At 40.1% G+C, this 21,303-nt stretch overlaps 1 protein-coding gene across 5 annotated transcripts in view; it reads left to right on the top strand.

The window, feature by feature from the left end:
- Positions 1-21,303, top strand: part of DNAAF11 (dynein axonemal assembly factor 11) — a 105,954-nt gene that overhangs the window by 36,188 nt on the left and 48,463 nt on the right. For all 5 annotated transcript variants that reach the window (XR_007513261.1, XR_007513262.1, XM_049853918.1 and 2 more), the window contains 5 exons: positions 752-943; positions 2,227-2,304; positions 5,851-5,916; positions 9,062-9,131; positions 11,310-11,405. Coding sequence is in view for 3 of the 5 variants with exons in the window: in XM_049853918.1 (XP_049709875.1) it covers positions 752-943; positions 2,227-2,304; positions 5,851-5,916; positions 9,062-9,131; positions 11,310-11,405 (502 nt within the window). In the remaining 2 variants the exon portion in view is untranslated. The remainder of the gene's footprint in view (positions 1-751; positions 944-2,226; positions 2,305-5,850; positions 5,917-9,061; positions 9,132-11,309; positions 11,406-21,303) is intronic.

Raw genomic sequence — 21,303 nt, forward strand, 5'->3', positions numbered from 1 at the left:
TCCAAATCCTTCAATAAGATTTTGTAAGTTTCTCAATAAAGGTCTTACACCATCTATTATTAGATTTGTTCCAGAGTATCTTGCAGAATGTGATTTTAAAAATGGACTTGGAATTTGTTTGCTGATGTATGAAGAGACAAATGACTTCTCTGTATGGTGGTGTATTAAGCCCTCTTACTGACCATTTAAAAAGATGCAGTAGTTAGTCTATAGATACTCCTGTGTTTCCTGTTTAGAAAAATACATTGGAAACTGCAACTTTATTTTCCCAACCCTTATGCCCCCACTTTATTTTCTTTATGGTGCCTGCTAAGACCTCCAGTATGGGATGGAGTAGCAAAAGTGGAATGAACCTCTCTTTCTGGTTTCTGACTTTAAGAGGAGTGCCTTCTAAAAGAAATGGCTCATCATTAAGTGTGATGTTTACTATGGGGTTTTGGTAAAGATAAGTAAATGTCCCTCTTTTTCCAGTTGATATAGAGCTTTTGTCCTAACAGATTAGATTTTTATTAAATGCTTTTTCTGCATTTATTGAGATAATCATGTTTTTATGCTAAAGGATTAGATCACATTAACAGATTTTCTAATATCAAACCATCCTTGAATTTCTAGGATAAACCCACTTTGGCCATGATATAGTTTTTAAAAAATATTTTATTTTAAATAAATATTTTATTTAGTAATTCAATGTTTTACGTAAACTCCTACATCTAGTATTGCTCTGATATGCTTTGTGTGTGTTCTTCTTTAGCCCATTTTCCTTAGAGAGCAAAGATCACCTCCCAGCATCAGAAATAGGAAAAGAGGAGTGCAATAAGACAGAATTAGATGAAAGTGAAGAAGACCTAGCATTCTGGAATAAGCCCTCTTTGTTTACTCCTGAATCTAGATTGGAAACTCTTAGACACATGGAAAAACAACGGAAAAACCAAGAAAAATTCAGGTATTTCATTTTCCCCTGTCATTGAGATGACAACACTCTCTTATAGAATATATTTATGATCACACATTATTTTACCCATCATACATCCAAAAAATTAAACCAAACCTGTTGCCGTCGAGTTGATTTTGACTCATAGCGACCCTATAGGACAGAGTAGAACTGCCCCAATGGGGTTCCGAGGAACATTTGGTAGATTCAAACTGCCGACCTTTTGGTAAGCAGCCGAACACTTAACCACTGCGCCACCAGGGCTCCCATGATACATAAACTTTGCTCTGTTTGTCTAAGTACAGATTTTTTTTTTTTTTGTATCTGCTAACATTCATGAATATCAAACCACATTCTTTACAACCGTATGAGTTATGTCATTTTAGGTGGGATTCCGTTTGCATGTTTTTAGCTTTTTGACCACTTTAAATGTATCTGGTCACAGTAGGACCTAGATCAGAGATACTAGTTACAATGATACAAAGGAACAGTACAAAAGCTAGTGGATCAAGCTGCTTGCTTTCTTTCCCCTTTGTTTACAAAATGGATAACTAGAAATGAGTTTTATTAGACATTATGTTTTCCTGATACAACTCTTCTGGACATTTAACAGTATGCTCACACTTTTGAATTGTTTAGCTATTGTTTGAGGACTTGTTAGAAGCTCCCATACCTAAGCTATTATTTCCTGTTTCTTTTAAAGACACTCTTTTAGATCAGTAGGTAAAGAGCAACATGTTTTCCATGGTTGCACAATATTTCATAGTCTAAATATACTACAGTTGGTCCTATCATCCTTCATTGGTGGGCATTTACAGGTTTCTGCCTCTGCAGACAATGCTGTGATAAACATCCTTTCACATAGATCCTATGTCCTGGTATTTTTATTTTGATAGACTGGGTTCCACTTGGTATTTTTTTAATAGTAATTTAAACTAAAGCAGAAGCTGTATACACAAAGTGAAATAGATGGTTGACGTTTATCTGAGTAAATCATGCATAAAATAGGCTAGTTTAAATATTCACGGATATTTCATGAAAAATAATCCCCTCCCCCCGAACTGGCTAATACATTGGTTTGGTTACATTTTTGTTTTACAGATATAGATATAGCCATCTAGACATCTAGCTTGATTGTCAATTATCAGCCCAGAATGAAAGTAGTGGGCTTCATAACAGTGAATTGCTGCTGTATTCATCAATGTCTGATTGATTTTTCTTAAACTGTTACACAAAAATATTAATTACTTTTATGTTTCCTTTTCTTCTTTTTCCTACCCACTCCCAATCTTAAGTGAAAACAAGAAGAAAGTGAAGCCACCCAGGACTTTGATCACTGAAGACGGAAGAGTCCTGAATGTAAATGAGCCCAAGTACGTGAGGCCACACAGAGACCTGGAGAAGTGAAGTCAGTGGTTCTGGTCATTATGATCATTTCAGTTACAGGCTCACTCTATGAAGAATGTATCTGACCACTCTTAACAACTGTGATGAGTCTGATAATAATGTTACTTTGTGCCTATTTAAAAGCAATTTAAAAGCATGTATTATTGTTTTCAAGTACGTACTGTTATAGTTTATTTTCTTGGCATCCAGAAACTGGTGATCACCCTGTTTGGGTTTTATGACTCATCACAAAAACCAGTGCTTGACACACATCTTCAACTGTCCTGCCCTTTTCTTCCTCCATCGTACTCGCTTCACAAAACTCCAACCCTGTTTAAACCCCATACAACCCGCCTCTGGGCTTTCCTTCAGCATGGCCGGGATGGAGGGAGCATTCCACTGTCCTGCCAGGTGTCACTGTGGAATGATGACCACAGACCTCAGAGCAACTTCTGGCAATCTTACTGTATTTTCTTGTGTAATTCATTCTCTCCTATAGGATGCTTGCATACATTTTCTCTCTCCTTCCCTCCAGCATCACCTTACACTCCCTCAGTCTTAATTCAGAGCCTTGTTTCTCATTTCACTGAGAAAAAGAAGCCATCAGAAGTTTGCTCATCCTCCCAACACCAGCTCACCAAAGTGCCTGGACTTGTACCACATACCCTCCTCCCTCCAGCTGCTGTGGTGAGCTCCTAGCTGAAGTCAGTCACTGCCAGCTGATCCCATCTGTTGTTCGTATCAAGGACTTTGCTTCCGTAAGACCCTTTCTGACTTCTGTATCACTTCTCTCTCATCTACTGAGTCAGTCTCATCAGCATATAAACACACTTTAATATCTCCTCCCCGACCCAATTTTACTTTCTTATACTGCTCTATTTCTCTGCCCCCACTTAATAGCCTATGTTCTCAATGGAGTCGTCTGTACTCAGCCTCCAATTTCTCACTTCACATTCCTTCTGGAGACCACCTCTGTTGACTCCATCATCCTGATGCTTCTTTCATCACATTCAGTGTTCAAACTGCAGTCCCTCTTTTACTTGACCTTCTAGTGGATCTGGACTCAACAGATGGTTCTCTCCATTCTTGGAGCAGGTTCTTGCCCTTTGCTTCTGGTTTTTCTTCTACCTTACTAGCCGTTCTTCTTCTTAGGCTTTGCTGAATCCTTTTTTTTTTTTTTTTCTTGTCACCTAAATGCTCTAGGGCAAATTCCTCTCAACATACTCTATTAAGTATTATCTTTACATTGCTTTGCTTTACATTTATATTGACCTAGCTTCTTCCCTGAGTTCAAAACCAAAAAAAAAAAAACCAAACCCGTTGCCATTTCCAAGGTAGATTTGGACTACTGACCTTTTGCAGATCTCTTAACCGCTGCACCACCAGGGCTCCTCCCTGAGCTCAAGGTCTGTATAGACTTTTAGCTATTTGACGTCAATATATGGATATCAAATAGTTATCTGAAACTTACGATGACTGAAACCCAGCTCTGGATTTTCATCCCCACTACCAGCCCCCTCCATTACTTGCTTGTACCCCAATGTTCACCATCTCAGTTACAAGCATCTGCCTAGTTGTTATGACCAAAACTCTTGGATTCATACTGTATTGTTCTTTCTCTCATTTTATCAGCAAGCCCTGTCCACTCTTCTTTCAATAATTACTAGAATCCAACCACTTCTAATTAATTCCATTACCGGCACTCTAGAACAAACCAACACTACCTCTTGCCTGGACAGTTGCAGTAGCTTGTTATGTAACCTCTGAGCTTCATCTCTTAGCCTCCTACAATTTCTTCCACTTGCTGGGATAAAGAAGAAGGAAGGGAGGAAAGGGCACGTACTTGCATCTTTTAAGGGAAATTATTGGAAAGTGTCATGCAACACTTTCATTCATTGAACTAAATCATATGATCTCACCTAGCTGCAAGGGAGGCTGGAAAGTGTCATTTTTATTCTGCAGAGCCATGTGCCTAGTTTAAGTCAGGGATTCTACTATTATGAAAAAAGGGGGAGCAGACAGTGAGGCATGAATAGAAATCTCTGCCATAGAAAACCTCTCTGAAATTACTTGTCAAGAGATACCTGAAGTGGGGGGTTTGAGTTGGCTGGCGGGAAAATCAGGGAATATGCCATCAAAGCAGAGAGGACAGCAAGTGATCCTGAGATGAAGTAAAGAACACATGGTACATTCGGAGAACTGTAAGAAGCCCCGCACTACTGGTGCTATGGATTGAATCGTGTCCCCCAAAATGTGTATCAACTTGGCTAGTCCTTGATTCCCAGTATTGTGTGATTGCCCACCATTTTGTCATCTGATGTGATTTTCATATGTGTTGTAAATCCTACCTCTATGATGTTAATGAGGCAGGATTAGAGGCAGTTATATTAATGAGGCAGGACTCAATCTGCAAGATTAGATTGTATCTTGAGTCAATCTCTTTTGAGATATAAAAGCGAGAAGCAAGCAGAGAGACGGGGGACCTCATACCACCAAGAAAGCAATGCAGGAGCAGAGTGTATCCTTTGGACCCGGGGTTCCTGCTCAGAGAAGCACCTAGACCAGGGGATGATTAATAATAAGGACCTTCCTCCAGAGCTGAAAAGAGAGAAAGCCTTCCCCTGGAGCTGACATCCTGAATATTTTTTTTTTAGCCTTCTAGGCTGTTAAGCAGTAGTGCATAACATTGTTGAGAACAATGAGACAGTGACTGCCACAAGCAAACGTACTGCTGACAGCCAGATTTATAGCTAACTTTATGTTTTCCTCACATTCTTTAATATTGTTGGGTTATATAATTTACATTGAATTGTATAACAACAAGTGAATGTTCTCAGAATAAGATTGATCTGGTCATTCTGAGTAGTATGTTGACAGTATGGAAGCTACACCTAAGGCTTGGCCTCAGGGTGCAGGTGAAAACCTTAGGGCTTTGGAAGCCTGCTTGGGCTCAGATGGCCACTTTTCCAGCTAAGTCAACCCCTCTGAGCCTTGGATTCTTCATAAATAGATTAGAGGTCACAGATAGTATGCAGCATCTCAGCCTTTTCCAGGGTAATAGGAAGGTTAACAATGAAAGGAAGGAAATAAAAAAAAAGACGGCAAGGTAAAGGAAAGACGAGACTGTTAAAACTTAAAGGAATAGAATGCTGGATAAAGGGAAATAAAAGCTACCTCTAGTAGTTTTCCATAAAGAATTCCAGTGTGAGTTTGCTTCTAGCAAACTCAAAATGGAAAAGAAACCTTTGACCACCAGATGTCTCTGTCTCCGCACCAATGCTAATTTTTTTATGTAATTTACCTTAAGATTGCCACATCTAAACAGTGTTGTAAATACAACTCGTTTATCAATATGTTGTAGGTTTCTGTTGGAATTTTAAAATAAACACAGATATTTTATTATCCAGCCACCAAAATAAGTTTGTGATTGGTGATTATTATAGAATTACAGTCAAATTTAGTTTTATTTCTTGAGGTTATCCATACGGCATTAAGAAAAAAAAATTTTTCCCCCCAAATGTATAATTCTTTAGACTTGACTTCTCTTTGAAAGATGATGAGAAACATAACCAGATCATCCTGGACCTTGCTGTCTACAGGTAAAGGCTTTTTTTTAATGTTTAATGGCATTTCTGTCTGTTTTTATTCTCAGGAGCAATCTTGTCAGTTCTGGTATGTTTTGAAATGGAGTTGGGTTTGCCATGTAGTTAAACGAAGAAGTTCATTTTTTTAAGACAGAGAACTTACTCTGATTTTTAAAAGCATGAAAATAAAAATAAATAAACCCACAATTCTATGACTGTGAACTATAGAATATCTGTTCTTAAAGGCAGAGTTTTAGGAGCCCTGGTGGTACAATGGTTAAGCACTTGGTTGCTAACTGAAAGTTTGGCTGTTTGAATGAACTCAGCCGCTCGCAGGATAAAGAACTGGCAATCTGCTTCCTTGAAAATTACAGCCTAGAAAACCCTGTAGGACAGTTTTACTCTGTCACATGAGGTCGCTGCGAGTCAAAATCGACTCAATGACACCTAAAAATAGCAACAAAAAAGGCAGAGTTTAAATAAGTTAGAGGACTTTGCTGTTTTCTAATTCTGACACCGTAAACTACCCCCCTCCTGCCCCCGGCTTTGACTCTGGCCACTTTACTTTTGTATACCTCTTGTTTTTTCCCAAACATTTTCATACAGTAATAAACATTGGGTGGTGACTCCCCAACCCCCAGGCCCACCCTGGGACCATGAGGGTATGCCAGCAGCCTCTTTTCCCTAGAAGACACACCTCCCCTGGCCCTCTTACATTGTGGCCAGCTTCTGCCCCCACTTTGTTCCAAGGGACTGGTGTTGTACAGGCTCCTGCCAGTCCCTTATCGCTACCCCCAGACTCTAATTTCTCTCTCGTCCCTAAAACTCCATGGTCTTCATCCTGTGTTGCCACCTCCTCTTCCTGTTAGAGCCTTCTGAGGACACCCAGGCCACTCTGTCTCCTTCCTTGAGGCTTTTAGTGCCAGCTCCCTGTCCTGTCCTACTGTTCATGACCTCAGCAGCCATTCCCACCACCTCCCCACTTCTCCGCCCCTTCCAAACCCTCCATGCCTCCCTCGGGCCTTTTGTACTTGTGTTTCCCCCAGCCTGGCTCCCTCTGACATACACCCTGCTGTTCTCTTGACTTGTTGCCTCATGTCTGTCAAGCCCATGTTCAGATACCACCTTATGATGTAAAACAGCTAATACAAAGCAGTACCTACACCTTCATAGCAGCCCTCCCTTCTGCCTCTCCCTGCTTTTTGGATTTCATCTGACAAGCTATAAAGTTACTTGTTTTTTTTTTAATGTGTGACCAAGACAGGAACTTTGTTTTGTTTCTCCTGCTATATCTCCAGCACCTAAATTGCCTGGCACCTGGTGGAGGCTCAGTAATTACAGGAATGAATGAATGAATGGCTACCAATAGTGAGAGTCAGTGAACTTTTATATGCATGAATTCAAATGAATGCCTTTCTCTTTTTAAGGCCTTTTTATGTGCTCTATCTTTATAGGGTTTCTGTGAGTCAGAATTGACTTGACAACAGTGGGTTTTATCTTTACTTGTGGGGAGGGGGCACTAGTGGTTCAGTGGTAGAATTCTCATCTTCCATGTTGAAGACCCAGGTGCAATTCCTAGGCAGTGTACCTCAAGGGCAGCCACCACCTGTCTGTCAGTAGACATAGCATGTTGCTATGATGCCGAACAGGTTTCAGCAGAGCTTCTAGACTAAGATAGGCTAGGAAGAAAGGCCTGGCAATCCACCTCCCAAAATCGGCCAGTGAAAACACTGTAGATCACAATGGTCTGATCTGCAACCAATCATGGGGATGGCTCAGGACTGAGCAGCATTATGTTCCATTGTGCGTGGGGTCACCACGAGTTGGAGCAAACTTGATGGCAGCCAACAACAACATCTTATTTGGATCACTCAGTAACCCTGGGAGGTAGGAGGGAGTGTTATCCTGGAATTACCCAAGAGCAGGTAGATTTTTAGAGGGTGAGTCTTAGCAAAGTAAACGCAGTGAGAGGAGGAACCAGACATGAATCCCCAGGCCTCACTCAAGTTTGGTCCCTTCCTCCTCACACCGAGCTGCCTCTCACCTGCCTCCTGTCACTTTTTGTGCCCACCTGTCGAGATCACCTGCCTCCAAAGAACAGCCAGCTCTCTTCTAGCTGACCGCCTGTCCTCATCCCTCCAGCTCCCCAAGCTGCCCTTTCTGGTGGTTTCAACTAAAGACTTTCTGTCTCTTCCTTCTAAGTCTATCCGTGTTCCAGCCTTCTTTCTGAAGTCTAAGTGAATGTGAAACCCTTTCTCTTTTCAATTTCTTTGGCCACATATGTTCAGTCCTCAAACGGAAAATTTACTCATCCCCATGTATGTAACTTTCTAAGGGCTGGTGATCTTTTTACTGTCTGTGTTGTAAAATCCTTCTATCCCCGTGGCTTTGTCAGAACTAACTATGCTAAAGTTCCTTGTCAGCTGTATTGGCACAAAGACGTACACAGGAAAGTTAAATTCACTCATTCACTTATGCTTATCCATTCTGCCTTGATTCAAGACATATCTATAGACTATCTACTCTGTGCCAGGTACTGGGAGACCGCAGCTGGCATACTCTAAATACAGTCACTGCTCTCATGGCGCCACTGCGCCACCAGGGCTCCTTATTGGTTCCTGAGTCAAGGAGAATCATTCCCACCTGAGGAGGAGGTCACTGCCCCAGTGACTGGAAGGCTTCACTTGTTCAGCAGGATGTAAAGGCCTCCAGGAGAGAAGTTAGGAGAGCAGCTGCCTGGGGTTGAGAGCAGCTCAGGAAGCGGGAGCTGGTGGCTGCGGGCCCCAGGCTCAGCGGATTCAGCATTCCTGGCTATTCAAGCCTAGGGACTTAAAATAAAATATTCATGAGAAGAAAAAATGTGGCAAGCTGTTTTTTGCAAGCCTCTGGTGTTTCAGGCCTTAGATATTTTTGGGTTGGGGCAATCAATGCCAAATGTAATCATGGGTCTAAAAATGAAATTGCTGATATATTGGATTTCCTTTGGTCTGGGGATTAACTTAAGACTGCCTTTTTTCTTCTTTTTTTTAAGACCTGCTTAGCATAGTAATTTTAAACGAGCTTCATTTAGAATGGTCTAGTACGTGCGAATCTGTATTAGCGCTGTTGTAAACATAGTGTCTTGGAGAATTATAAGATTCTGGTATGTTTTATCCTGAAGGTATATGGATACCTCTTTAATTGACGTTGATGTGCAGACAACTTACGTGCGAGTAACGGTCAAAGGAAAGGTAAGTCTATCTCTGGAGCCTATTACAATCTCAGAAGCTAAGGCCTGAGTTAAGCTAGGTTGCCTCAAACTTTTTTTTAAAGTATTATCAAAACAGAAAAAAGGACCCTGTCAGTGAGCTATTTTTTAGGTGCTTAGCTTTTACCACCAGGCAAAACTTGATCTGGTTGGAGGTCAGGAAAGGTGTGTGTCAGGTCTGTATCCTTTCACCATATTTATTCAATCCCTATGCTGAGCAAATAATCTGAAAAGCCAGACTATATGAAGAAGAACGTGGCATCAGGGTTGGAATAAGACTCATTAACGACTTGCAATATGCAGATGACACAACTTTTCTTGCTGAAAGTGAAGAGGACTTGAAGCTCTTACTGTTGAAGGTCAAAGACTACAGCCTTCAGTATGGATTACACCTCAACATGAAGGAAACAAAAATCCTCACAACTGGACCGATAAGCAGCATCATGGTAAACGGAGAAGATTGGAGTTGTCAAGGATTTTATTTTACTTGGATTCACAATCAATGCCCATGGAAGCAGCAGTCAGGAAATCAAACGACATATTGCCTTGGGCAAATCTGCTGCAAAAGACCACTTTAAAGTGTTAAAAAGCAACAATGTCACTTTGAGGACTCAGGTGTGTCTGACTCAAGCCACAGTATTTTCAGTCATCTCACATGCATGTGAAAGCTGGACAGTGAATAAGGAAGACCGAAGAAGAATTGGTGCCTTTGACTTATGTTGTTGATGTATGTCACGAATTGAATTGTGTCCCCCAAAGATATCTGTCGTCTTGGCTAGGTCATGATTCCCAGTGTTGTATGATTATCTACCATTTTGTCATCTGATATGATTTCCCTATGGGTTGTAAATCCTATCACTATGATATAATGAGATGGATTAGTGGCAGTTATATTGATGAGGTCTACAAGATTAGATAGCGTCTTAAGCCAATCTCTTTTGAGATACAAAAGAGAGAAGCGAGCAGAGAGACAGGGGACATCATAACACCAAGAAAGCAGTGCTGGGAGCAGAGCGCATCCTTTGGACCTGAGGTTCCTGCGCCGAGATGCTCCCAGACCAAGGGAAGAGGGATACATCACAAGGACCTTCCTCCAGAGCCTACAGAGAGAGAAAGCCTTCCCCTGGAGCGGCACCCTGAGTTTGGATTTCTAGTTTACTGGACTATGAGAGAATAAACTTCTCTTTGTTAAAGGTATTCATTTGTGGTATTTTTGTTATAGTAGCACTAGATGACTAAGACAGCAAAGAATATTGACTATACCGTGGGCTGCCAGAAAAATGAACAAATCTGTCTTGGAGGAAGGACAGGCAGAATGCTCCTTAGAAGCTAAGATGGTGAGACTTTGTCTCACATACTTTGGACATGTTATCAGGAGGAACCAGTCCCTGGAGAAGGAATTCATGCTTGGTAAAGTAGAGCATCAGCGGAAAGAGGAAGACCCTCAATGAGATGGATTGACACAGTGGCTACAACAATGGGCTCAAACATAGCAACTACTGTGAGGATGGCGTAGGACGGAGGGTATTTCATTGTGTTGTACGTGGGGTCACTATGAGTCAGAACCAACTCAAGGGTACCTGGCAACAAAACCACACCACAGGAATGGCTGCCGATTATTGTGTAGCTTGATAAAATTAATATTTTTAATACCTACATCTACTGCATTTGTACTTTTTTTTTTTAAAACTGATAAAGTGATTATGTATGTGGTAACTTCTGCCTAAAGTGAAATAGTGTACCATTCTAAAATATCAATGATTTCATTGACAGCCACTATAATTTTATCACTTTTGAAATAACATTTTTTTTTCTGATACTGAGCATTTATATAAGTTAGTTTGAAGACTTCTGAAATGGAAGTATGTTAATGTTGTATGACAAGAAGTTTTATCTGTAAATTGCTTTTCAGCCACGTTAACATAAATGGAACAATGCGCATTTCACTGTTTGTTGTTAATGACCGCTTTTTAGACTCGTAGGTAAAATAGTTCATTCATGTTGAGCATAGCCTATGTGTTGTTATTCTTTTCCCCTAAGAAGTTTCAGCACATTTTTAAATCAAATGGTAGATCCTGAATTTCTAATGAAAATATCTCTTGAACTAACCGTCTCATATAATATGCACTCACTTCAGCTTATATCGCCCATTTATTTTCAGCCATTTCAGCTTGTCCTTCCTGCAGAAGTTAAGCCCGATAGCAGCTCGGCTCGAAGATCTCAGACGACCGGGCATTTAGTCGTCTGCATGCCCAAGGTAGGTGATGCCGTTTGGATCCATTTCAAGTCTGGATATGTTCCTTCCTCAAAGAACTCAAGCAGCACAGGCTATGTTGACCTCTGGTCAAGGCTCTTATCCCTTTGATGATCCAGTTATTTTCTGCTTTGAATTTTTTGTTGATACCGTGTGCTGAATTAATGGAAGCATGCTGAATCATTGAGTATGTCTGATTTTTTAGTAGGTGGTGTGTATATTTTTTCTTGCCCTCTCCCACAAGCCTACCCTAAATGTTTGGCGGTACATATGAAGTACCACTAATTCTACCCCAGAATCCCTGCTGGGGTCTATTGGCACATATATGTAACAAACAAAAATCTTCAAAATTTCTGTTTTTCTACCAGCAATTCAGATGTCTCGTACAATACCCTGTAAGAACAGTCATTTGTGGCACACACCCAATTCTTCAGTTTTAAACAGTCATAAAGTTCCCTGCCTTGCGTCAGCATGCACTGTCAGTGGTCCAGCAGCTTCCCAATAAACCTCAGAGGCTGAAAAATTTCATGGTCACTATATGTACTGCCCGACACAAAAGGGTTAAAGTTGAGAGAGCCAGAAAATCTATTCACACCTCACAATTCAGGTAGGAGAGCATAGCCCTGAGACTGGAAGGTAGGTGGGGCCTGAGGTGGCTCCTCCTTCCATCTCTTCACCTGTGAGCCTTGCCCTTCCTTCTCTCTGAGTCCCTGCAGCCTCCTCCTAGCTAAGGGTGGGCATCAGGACAGGTAAATCAGAGGGTTCTTCCATACTGGGGCAGGTATCATCAAGTATGTCTATTACATGGCGGTCAATGCTTTCAGTACAAATAACTTTGAGAGGAGATATAGTGGGCCTTGAATCCCCCCCCCAAAAAAAAACACTTTAATTCTAAATACTCATTTTACTAGTGTTGTGATTTTGGGAAATTATTTAGCCTTTCTAGCCTGTATTTTGTAATAACATTATTAAGGGAGATTTAATAAAAAGCCCGCTGCTGTCCAGTCAATTATAACTCATAGCAATTCTATAGGACAGAGTAGAACTGCCCCATAGGGTTTCCAAGGAGCGGCTGGTGGATTGGAATTGCTGACCTTTTGGTTAGCAGTCATAACTCTTAACTACTATGCCAGCAAGTCTCCCTTAAGAGAGATAATGCACATAAAATTCGTAGCATAATAGCACTCAATGAATATTAACTAGTATTATTTCTATTACATGGACCAGATATTATTTTAACTAAAAAAAAAAAAAAAAAAAAAGACTTTTTTTTTTTTTGGTATATGTATACTTTTGAGAGGAGCCCTGGTAGCACAGTGGCTAAGTACTTGGCTGCTAACTGAAAGGCTGATGATTCAAACCCACTAGTCACTGCACGGGAGAAAGATGTGGTATACTTCTGTAAAGATTATGGCCTTGGAAACCCTATGGGGCAGTTCTACCCTGTCTTATAGGGTTACTGTGAGTTGGAATTGACTCAACAATGGGTTAATTTTTTATGGCTGTACTTTTGAAATGACAGGGCATCAATTAGATTCAGTTCAGCTCAGCAAGCACTCATTGAGTGCCCGCAGTGCCAGCTGCTAACATAAAGATGAGTAAGAAACTTCTGGTCTTTAACATGGTCACAGTCCAGTAGGGGAGACAGGATTATAAATAGCATTTTACAGTTGAGTACTGAAGGAGTCAGCAAAGGAGATTAAGAAGAGACAGCCTGTGAGTTAAGAAGAAAAATGAAAAAGTGTGTAGTATCAGGGAAACCTAGAGTATAAACTATTTCAAGAAGAAGAAGAGAGATTGAGTAAATTGAGAATACAGATGTGACTGTTGGATTTGACAAAATGGAGGCCATTGGTAAAAGTCATTTCAGTGGGACAGTGGAAATGGAACCCCATTTGGAGAGAATGGATCATAGAATCAGAGATATGGAGGAGGAGAGAGTAATTTCACATACCACTTCTGAGAAATTTTTCTTTGAATGGGAACAAAGAAATGGAATAGTTCCCTTGGAAGGAATAAGGGATCGAAGGAGGGTTTTTGAAGAAGGAGGTGATGATATAGCTTGAAGAAGCATTAGGGAAATAAAATAACAGCCTTATTGGAGGTTGAGTCGGAGAAGGAAAAGGGTGGAGCAAAATTGTAGTGTTTATATCTTCTAAAGACTGGTAGTATTGCCTCAGCTGACTTTGAGACCCTGTAACTTTCATCTCTGAGCTGACTATCCAAGACAGGAGTTTTTCAGAAGCCTTAATGTAACAGAAAATACAGAGAGAATTGTTGAAGATTCATTGGCAGAAAACTTCCCTGATATTGTGAAAGATGAGAAGATATCTATCCAAGATGCCCATTGAACTCCACGTAAGGTAGATGTTAAAAGAAAGTCACCAAGACGTATAATCAAATTTGCCAAAACCAAAGATAAAGAGAGAATTTTAAGAGCAGCTAGGGATAAGTGAAAAGTCACCTACAAAGGAGAGACAGTAAGAATAAGCTTGGACTACTTGGCAGAAACCAAGCAGGCAAGAAGGCAATGGGATGACTTATATAAAGCATTGAAGGAAAAAAATTACCAGCCAAGAATCATATATCCAGCAAAACTGTCTCTCAGATAGAAGGCAAAATTAGGACATATCCAGATAAACAGAAGTTTAGGGAATTCATAAAAAACAAACCAAAACTGCAAGAAATACTAAAAGGAGTTGTCTGGTTAGAAAATCAATAATATCAGATATTAACCCAAGACTAGAACGCAGGACAGAGCAACCAGATGTCAACCCAGATAAGGAAATCACAAAAATAAATCAAGATAAAAAAATGCTCAAAACGGAAACAGCGATGTCATTATGTAAAAGAAGACAACATTAAAAGAATAAAGAGGGACTAAGAAATGTAGTCATATATCTTTCATATGGAGAGGAAGACAAGGCAATATAAAGAAATAAAAGTTAGGTTTAAACTGAGAAAAATAGGGGTAAATATTAAGGTAACCACAAAGGAGACTAACAATCCTATTTATCAAAATAAAATACAAGAAAAAAATAGAGACTCAGCAGAAACAAAACCAACAACAACGAGTAAGAGGAAAAGACTATATTAAGATAAACTACTCAGCACAAAAAATTAAATGGGAGAACGAAACTGTCAACAACACACAAAAAAAGACATCAAAATGACAGCACTAACCTCGTATCTATTCATAATTACACTGAATGTCAAAGGACTAAATGCACCACTAAAGAGACAGAGAGTGGCAGAATGGATTAAAAAACATCCATCTATATGCTGCCTACAAGAGACACACCTTAGACTTAGAGACACAAACTAAAACTCAACCAAAACCAAACCAAACCGAGTGCCATCGAGTCGATTCCGACTCATAGCGACCCTGTAGGATAGGGTAGAACTGCCCCATAGAGCTTCCAAGGAGCACCTGGCAGATTCGAACTGCCAACCCTTTGGTTAGCAGCTGTAGCACTTAACCACTATACCACCAGGGTTTCCACTAAAACTCAAAGGATGGAAAAAATATATATCAAACAAACAACAATCAAAAAAGAGCAGGAGTGTTAATATTAATTTCTGACAAAATAGACTTTAAAGTTAAATCCACCACAAAGGATAAGGAAGGACACTATATAATGATAAAAGGGACAATATACCAGGAGGATATAACCATATTAAATATTTATGCACCCAGTGATGGGGCTGCAAGATACATAAAACAAACTCTAACAGCATTGAGAAGTGTGATGGACAGCTGCACAATTATAGTAGGAGACTTTAACACACCACTTTCGGTGAAGGATAGAACACCCAGAAAGAAGCTCAATAAAGACACAGATCTAGATGCCATTATCAACCAACTTGACCTCATAGACATATGCAGAATGCTCCAGCCAAGTATTCTTTCTTTCCTAGTGCACACGGAACATTGTCTAGAATAGACTACATATTAGGTCATAAAGCAAGCCTTAGCAGAATCCAAAACATCAAAATATTACAAAGTGCCTTCTCTGACCATAAGGCTATAAAAGTAGAAATCAATAACAGAAAAAGTAGGGAAAAGTAATCAAACACTTGGAAACTGAACAATACCCTGCTCCAAAAAGACTGGGTTATAGAAGACGTTAAGGATGGAATAAAGAAATTCACAGAATCCAATGAGAATGAAAACACTTCCTATCAGAACCTCTGGGACACAGATAAAGCAGGGCTCAGAGGTCAATTTATATCAATAAATGCACACATCCAAAAAGAAGGGCTGAAATCAAAGAATTATCCCTACAACTTGAACAAATAGAGCAACAAAAGAAACCCTCAGGCACCAGAAGAAAACAAATAATAAAAATTAGAGCAGAATTAAATGAAACAGAGAACAGAAAAATAATTGAAAGAGCTAGCAAGACCAAAAGCTGGTTCTTTGAAAAAATTAACAAAATTGATAAACCATTGGTCAAACTGACAAGAGAAGAACAGGAGAGGAAGCAAATAACCTGAATAATAAATGAGATGGGCGATATCACAACAGACCCAACTGAAAGTAAAAGAATCATATCAGATTACTGTGAAAAATTGGACTTTAACAAATTTGAAAACCTAGAAGAAATGAATTCCTAGAAACACACTACCTACCTAAACTAACACAAACAGAGGTAGAACAACTAAATGGACCCATAACAAAAGACGAGATTGAAAAGGTAATCAAAAAATGCCCAAGAAAAAAAAAAAAAACCCGGCCCAGACTGCTTCACTGCAGAGTTTTACCAAACTTTCAGAGAAGAGTTAACACTGCTACTACTAAAGGTATTTCAGAGCATAGAAAAGGACAGAATACTCCCAAACTCATTGTATGAAGCCAGCATATCCCTGATACCAAAACCAGGTGAAGACACCACAAAAAAAGAAAATGGCAGACCTATATCCCTCATGAACTTAGACAAAAAAAATCCTCAACAAAATCCTAGCCAATAGAATTCAACAGCATATCAAAAAAATAACTCACCAGGACCAAATGGGATTCATACGAGGTATGCAGGGATGGTTCAACATTAGAAAAACAATTAATGTAATCCACCACATAAATAAAACAAAAGACAAGAAACACATGATCTTATCAACTGATGCAGAAAAGACATTTGACAAAGTTTAACACCCATTTATGATAAAAACTCTCAGCAACATAGGAATAGAAGGAAAATTCCTCAACATAATAAAAGCCAACGACCAACATCATCTTAAATGGAGGCAGTCTGAAAGCAATGCCCTTAAGACTGGGAACCAGACAAGGATGCCCTTTATCACCAATCTTATTCACCATTGTGCTGGAGGTCCTAGCCAAAGCAATTAGGCTAGATAAAGAGATAAAGAAATAAAGTGCATCTAGATTTTTTTAGATTGGTAGGGAAGAAGTAAAAGTATCTCTGTTTGCAGATGACATGATCTTATACACAGAAAACCCTAAAGAATCCTCAGAAAACTATTGAAACTAATAGAAGAGTTCAGCAGAATATCAGGATACAAGATAAACATACAAAAATCAGTTGGTTTCTTCTACACCACCAAAAAGAACATTGGAGAGGAAATCAGCAAATCAATACCATTCACAGTAGCTCCCAAGAAGATAAAATACTTAGGAATGATTCTTACCAGAGATGTAAAAGACCTATACAAAGAAAACTACAAGACTTTAGAAGCCTTAACAGACTTAACGTAGATAGGTGACAACTCTGAAAAACTTAAGGAAGTTGAACTTAAAATCAATGTGTCCATATGCAATATCTGGATTCCTCATTACAGGGTATGTGATGAGTTAGGATGTTTCCTTCTGCAAGCTGCAGTACACCCAAATAAAACTGGTGTTAGCCACGAAGAAATGCTTTATCTTTTATAGCAAGATACCAGATGCTAGGGAGAGTGCAGGGCAGGGTGGGGTCCGGGCTTTGTCCTCTGTTCTCATCTCTGCCTCTCCAATGTGTTAGGCTTATCCTCAAGACTGGCTTCCTTCCTCAAGATGAGCACCAACAGCAAGTGGGGCGACATGCTTTCTTGCTCTTGCCTTGAACGAGATAGAAGGAGGGAGAATCAGAGCAGGAGACATGGAGAACCTCTGCTGTTACCATGGAATACAGCTCCTTTGAGTTGATTAGGGCAGTTTAGCTCAAGGGGCCATCAAGCCTTGGTGAGCCTAACAACGGAGGACTGAACCAATCTCTGGCTAAGACGGATGGTATTGCTTTGATTGGTTTCGATTAATCAGACCCCATCCCTTGAGCTGGGGGCAGGGTCAGGCTTGCCCACATCCCTTAGGTTTCAGAGGGCAGTCAAAACAGGGTTCTGCTGATAGGAAGAAAAGAATGAGAGCAAGAATGTTTGCCATAAAGGGTATAAACTTGATCACCAATAAGATTTCTGTAATGAATTAATAATGCTTCATTTTCCCATAGTCGGTTTTGCAACAGATTGATCACAGGTAATCAATTATTTCTTGCAAGCACACCTACATATTTTAACTCTGAGGCAATAAAACAGCAAATACAACTTGTTGTCAAGCAACAAGCGGAGCTCTGGTGGTGCAGTGGTTAAGCACTTGGCTGCGAACCGAAAGGTCAGTGGTTTGAGACCACTAGCCGCTCCACGGGAAGAAGATATGACAGTCTGCTTCCATCAAGCTTACAGCCTTGGAAACCCGACGGGGCAGTTCTACTCTGTCTTATTGGGTCACTGTGAATTGGAATCGACATAACAGCAATTTTTTTTTTTTTTTTTCTGGTCAAGCAATAAAATAGCAAGTACAACTGTAAGAACCGTATTATCCTTGGTGAATATAACAAATTAAGGAAATGCTTCTATGCTAATCAGAATATCCTATAGGGAAATCAAAGAGACAATTATCTCAGTTCTTTGATACCGATATTTGTATGATACTCAGGTCAGCAGCCTTTTGGGGAAACTTCCACCCTAGCGCTGCTATTTCCAGAAGGAAATAGAGACTTAGGATTCATGTATCTTTTTCAGGGTGCAAGGCCATTGATCAGAGAGCCTCTGCTGTCACTGTTTATGAATCTTTTGAATAAATAAAACATTCTCTTTCCATTATCTTTTTATATCAGTCTAATTTTTTCATGTTTTAAACACATGAAAAGTATTAAAAAAAATAGCTTGCTAGGGAAAAAGCATTTTGGAAGACTTGGCTGAAGATGAGATAATTTACACAGAAGGACTTAAAATAGTTTTATTTTTTCTCAGTAATAAACAAAGAATAATATTTTTCCTTGACATCTGTGTAAGTTTTAAGATATTCGAGTGCTATATTACAGTAGTATTGAAGTATAACTTTGAGTCATCATGACAGCATCTAACAACAACAAGCAAAAATAACCTTTGGAAAATAATTTTTCCCTAACATTTGTTGTTTTTATTCATGAGTAGTTATTTGTAAGGTCTGTAAAGGTCAAAGAATAAAAAACTTTTCTTAAAATCGTTAAAAGTTTGGAAGCAACTTCACTTATATTTACCATTCAAAATACGTATTGTTGAGAATTAACGGCTTCCTAATTCCTATTTATTGAAACATTTGAAGTACTGAAGTTTAATCCCTCAACGGCACTGGGTCTGGGTAGACTTACCAACTTGCTGTGGAATTGTGTAGGTCTAGCCTGCATTAACACTTGTTGTTGTGAGCTGCCATTAACTTGACCCTGACTCGTGGACATTCCATGCACAAGAGAGTAAAATGCCGCCATGTCCTGTACCATCTTCATGACCGTAGCCCTATACTGGACAATATTCTGTTGTGATCCACAGGGTTCTCACTGACTAATTTCTAGAATAGATTGCCAGGTCTTTTTACCCGGTCTGTCGTAGTCTGGAAGCCCTGCTGAAAACTTTCCACCACGGCCGCCCTGCTGGTATTTGAAATACCAGTGGCTTCCAGCATCACAGCTACACGTAAGCCACCACAGTCCAACAAACTGACAGACAAGCGGTAAGCACTCTCCTCAGTGAGGCATATTCTTGGCCTTTGTGTAACTTACTGTATGTAAGAGTCAGGTAGACATTTAGGAACCATTTTAATTCGTTTGTAGAATAGTGTTGTCACTATGTTAAGTGATAACTTTTAGTACTTCCTTAAATACTTTATGTAGTCCTTAGGAGTTTATACTATTTGTACACCTTAAAGCTATTAAAAGAATATAAGATTCAATGTTTAGTAATTCCTTCTTTGTGATAGTACTTGTAAAGAATACTGTGAAAAACTGACCTATTTGATTGGGTGTGGTGATTATATCAAGTTTATTTGTAGAAATCCAGTGATGAACTGGTACGTATTTTCTAAGAACACAACATTTGTAGTTAAATCCTCAAATGTTAAGGCATTTCTTATTAGACCCATGACTGAGCATTTTTTTCATAGATGTCAAAGTGGTACTTTCCTCTCTTCTTATCCTTATGTGAGTTTGCATCTGTACAGACTGGATGCTGTATGACAGACAGGCTTCCTCAATTGCTTTAACTCTGTTCCCTGTCATATGGGTCACGGCTAAATCTTCTGTTGCTCACCTGCCAGTGGGTGCTGCTTGGGGTGCGAAGCTTCTAGATCAGTTCCACGAGCCAGGAGGTTTCACTTAGTGCTAGTCCTGCAAAGTTGGATGTTTCCGACATCCACCTCCAAGTTTATGATATGATACGCAATGGTCACAGTCCCTGGTACAGTCCCCTTTCTCCATACCTACTGTTTGTAGCTTAACTTATGCATACCCCATCTCCCAGGATACGCCTCCCGCCGTGCCTCCTCCACCATGATTTCAGGGGTGATGTCTTGGTTGGTAGCACGTGAAGAGGTGCCCTGGCTCTCTCAGAAAGGTAGCTTCAGCCAGTAGGGGGTCAACTGCCCAGGTGATAGAGGAGGAGGAAACGTCATGCTGTGTTTCAAGAGGTTTGTCTCCAACCTGCTCCTCTGGTTAGTAGAGTTCTTTCTTCAGTTCTGGCCCTGTGTTACTCTTTCACCTTACCTTTCGAGGGTGTGTGAAAAGACACTCAATCTCCAGTGCCTGTGGTCTTTTACTGCATTAGATGTGTCCGGTCGAGAAACAGACCAATGGGTATCCTCTACCAACCAGGAAACTCGCTCCTTTTCCTTGGAGACAAAAAAACAAAAACAAAAATCCGTTGCCGCCGAGTCAGTTCTGAGTCATAGTGACCCTACAAGACAGAGTAGATTGCCCCATAGGGTTTTCAAGAAATGGCCCGTGGCTTTAAACTGCTTATCTTTTCTTTAGCAGCCAAGCTCCTAACCACTGTGCCACCAGGGCTCTCTTCTTTAGAGAAGAGCTGGTAATTCTTTTTCAACAGAGTAGACAGAATGATCATTTAAACATATTTATAAATCAAACTAAGCTTACCTTTCCTATTTCACCCAGAAGTAAGGCAAAGTCAGCTGATAAACTGCCCCCATCTTCTCTGACCTCATCTACTGTCACTGTACCCCCTGCTCATCCCAGCCACACTGCCTCCCTCGCTCATCCCAGTCACACTGCCGCCCTCGCTCATCCCAGTCACACTGCCTCCCTCGCTCATCCCAGTCACACTGCCTCCCTTGCTCCATCACAAAGGTGAATTCAGAGGCTGGGGAGAGAGACAGTCCAGAGAAGGGGCCCGGGAACCAGACAAGCTGGGTTGAATCCTATTATTTCCACTCAGATGCTGTGTAACCTTGGGAAAGTAATTCATATCTCAGATTCCTTGTTTGGAAAATATTATTAATAAAGATTCTAGTCTTAAAGGGTTGTTTTGAGGATTATGTAAGTTCATTACGTAAAACAATTAGGACAACAGTTGGGACATAATATATACTTCATTACATTTTGCAAATAATGGCCCATGTAAATAACGTGCCCACACA

The sequence above is a fragment of the Elephas maximus genome, chromosome 15 (assembly GCF_024166365.1).
Source record: "Elephas maximus indicus isolate mEleMax1 chromosome 15, mEleMax1 primary haplotype, whole genome shotgun sequence".
Classification (NCBI taxonomy): domain Eukaryota; kingdom Metazoa; phylum Chordata; class Mammalia; order Proboscidea; family Elephantidae; genus Elephas; species Elephas maximus.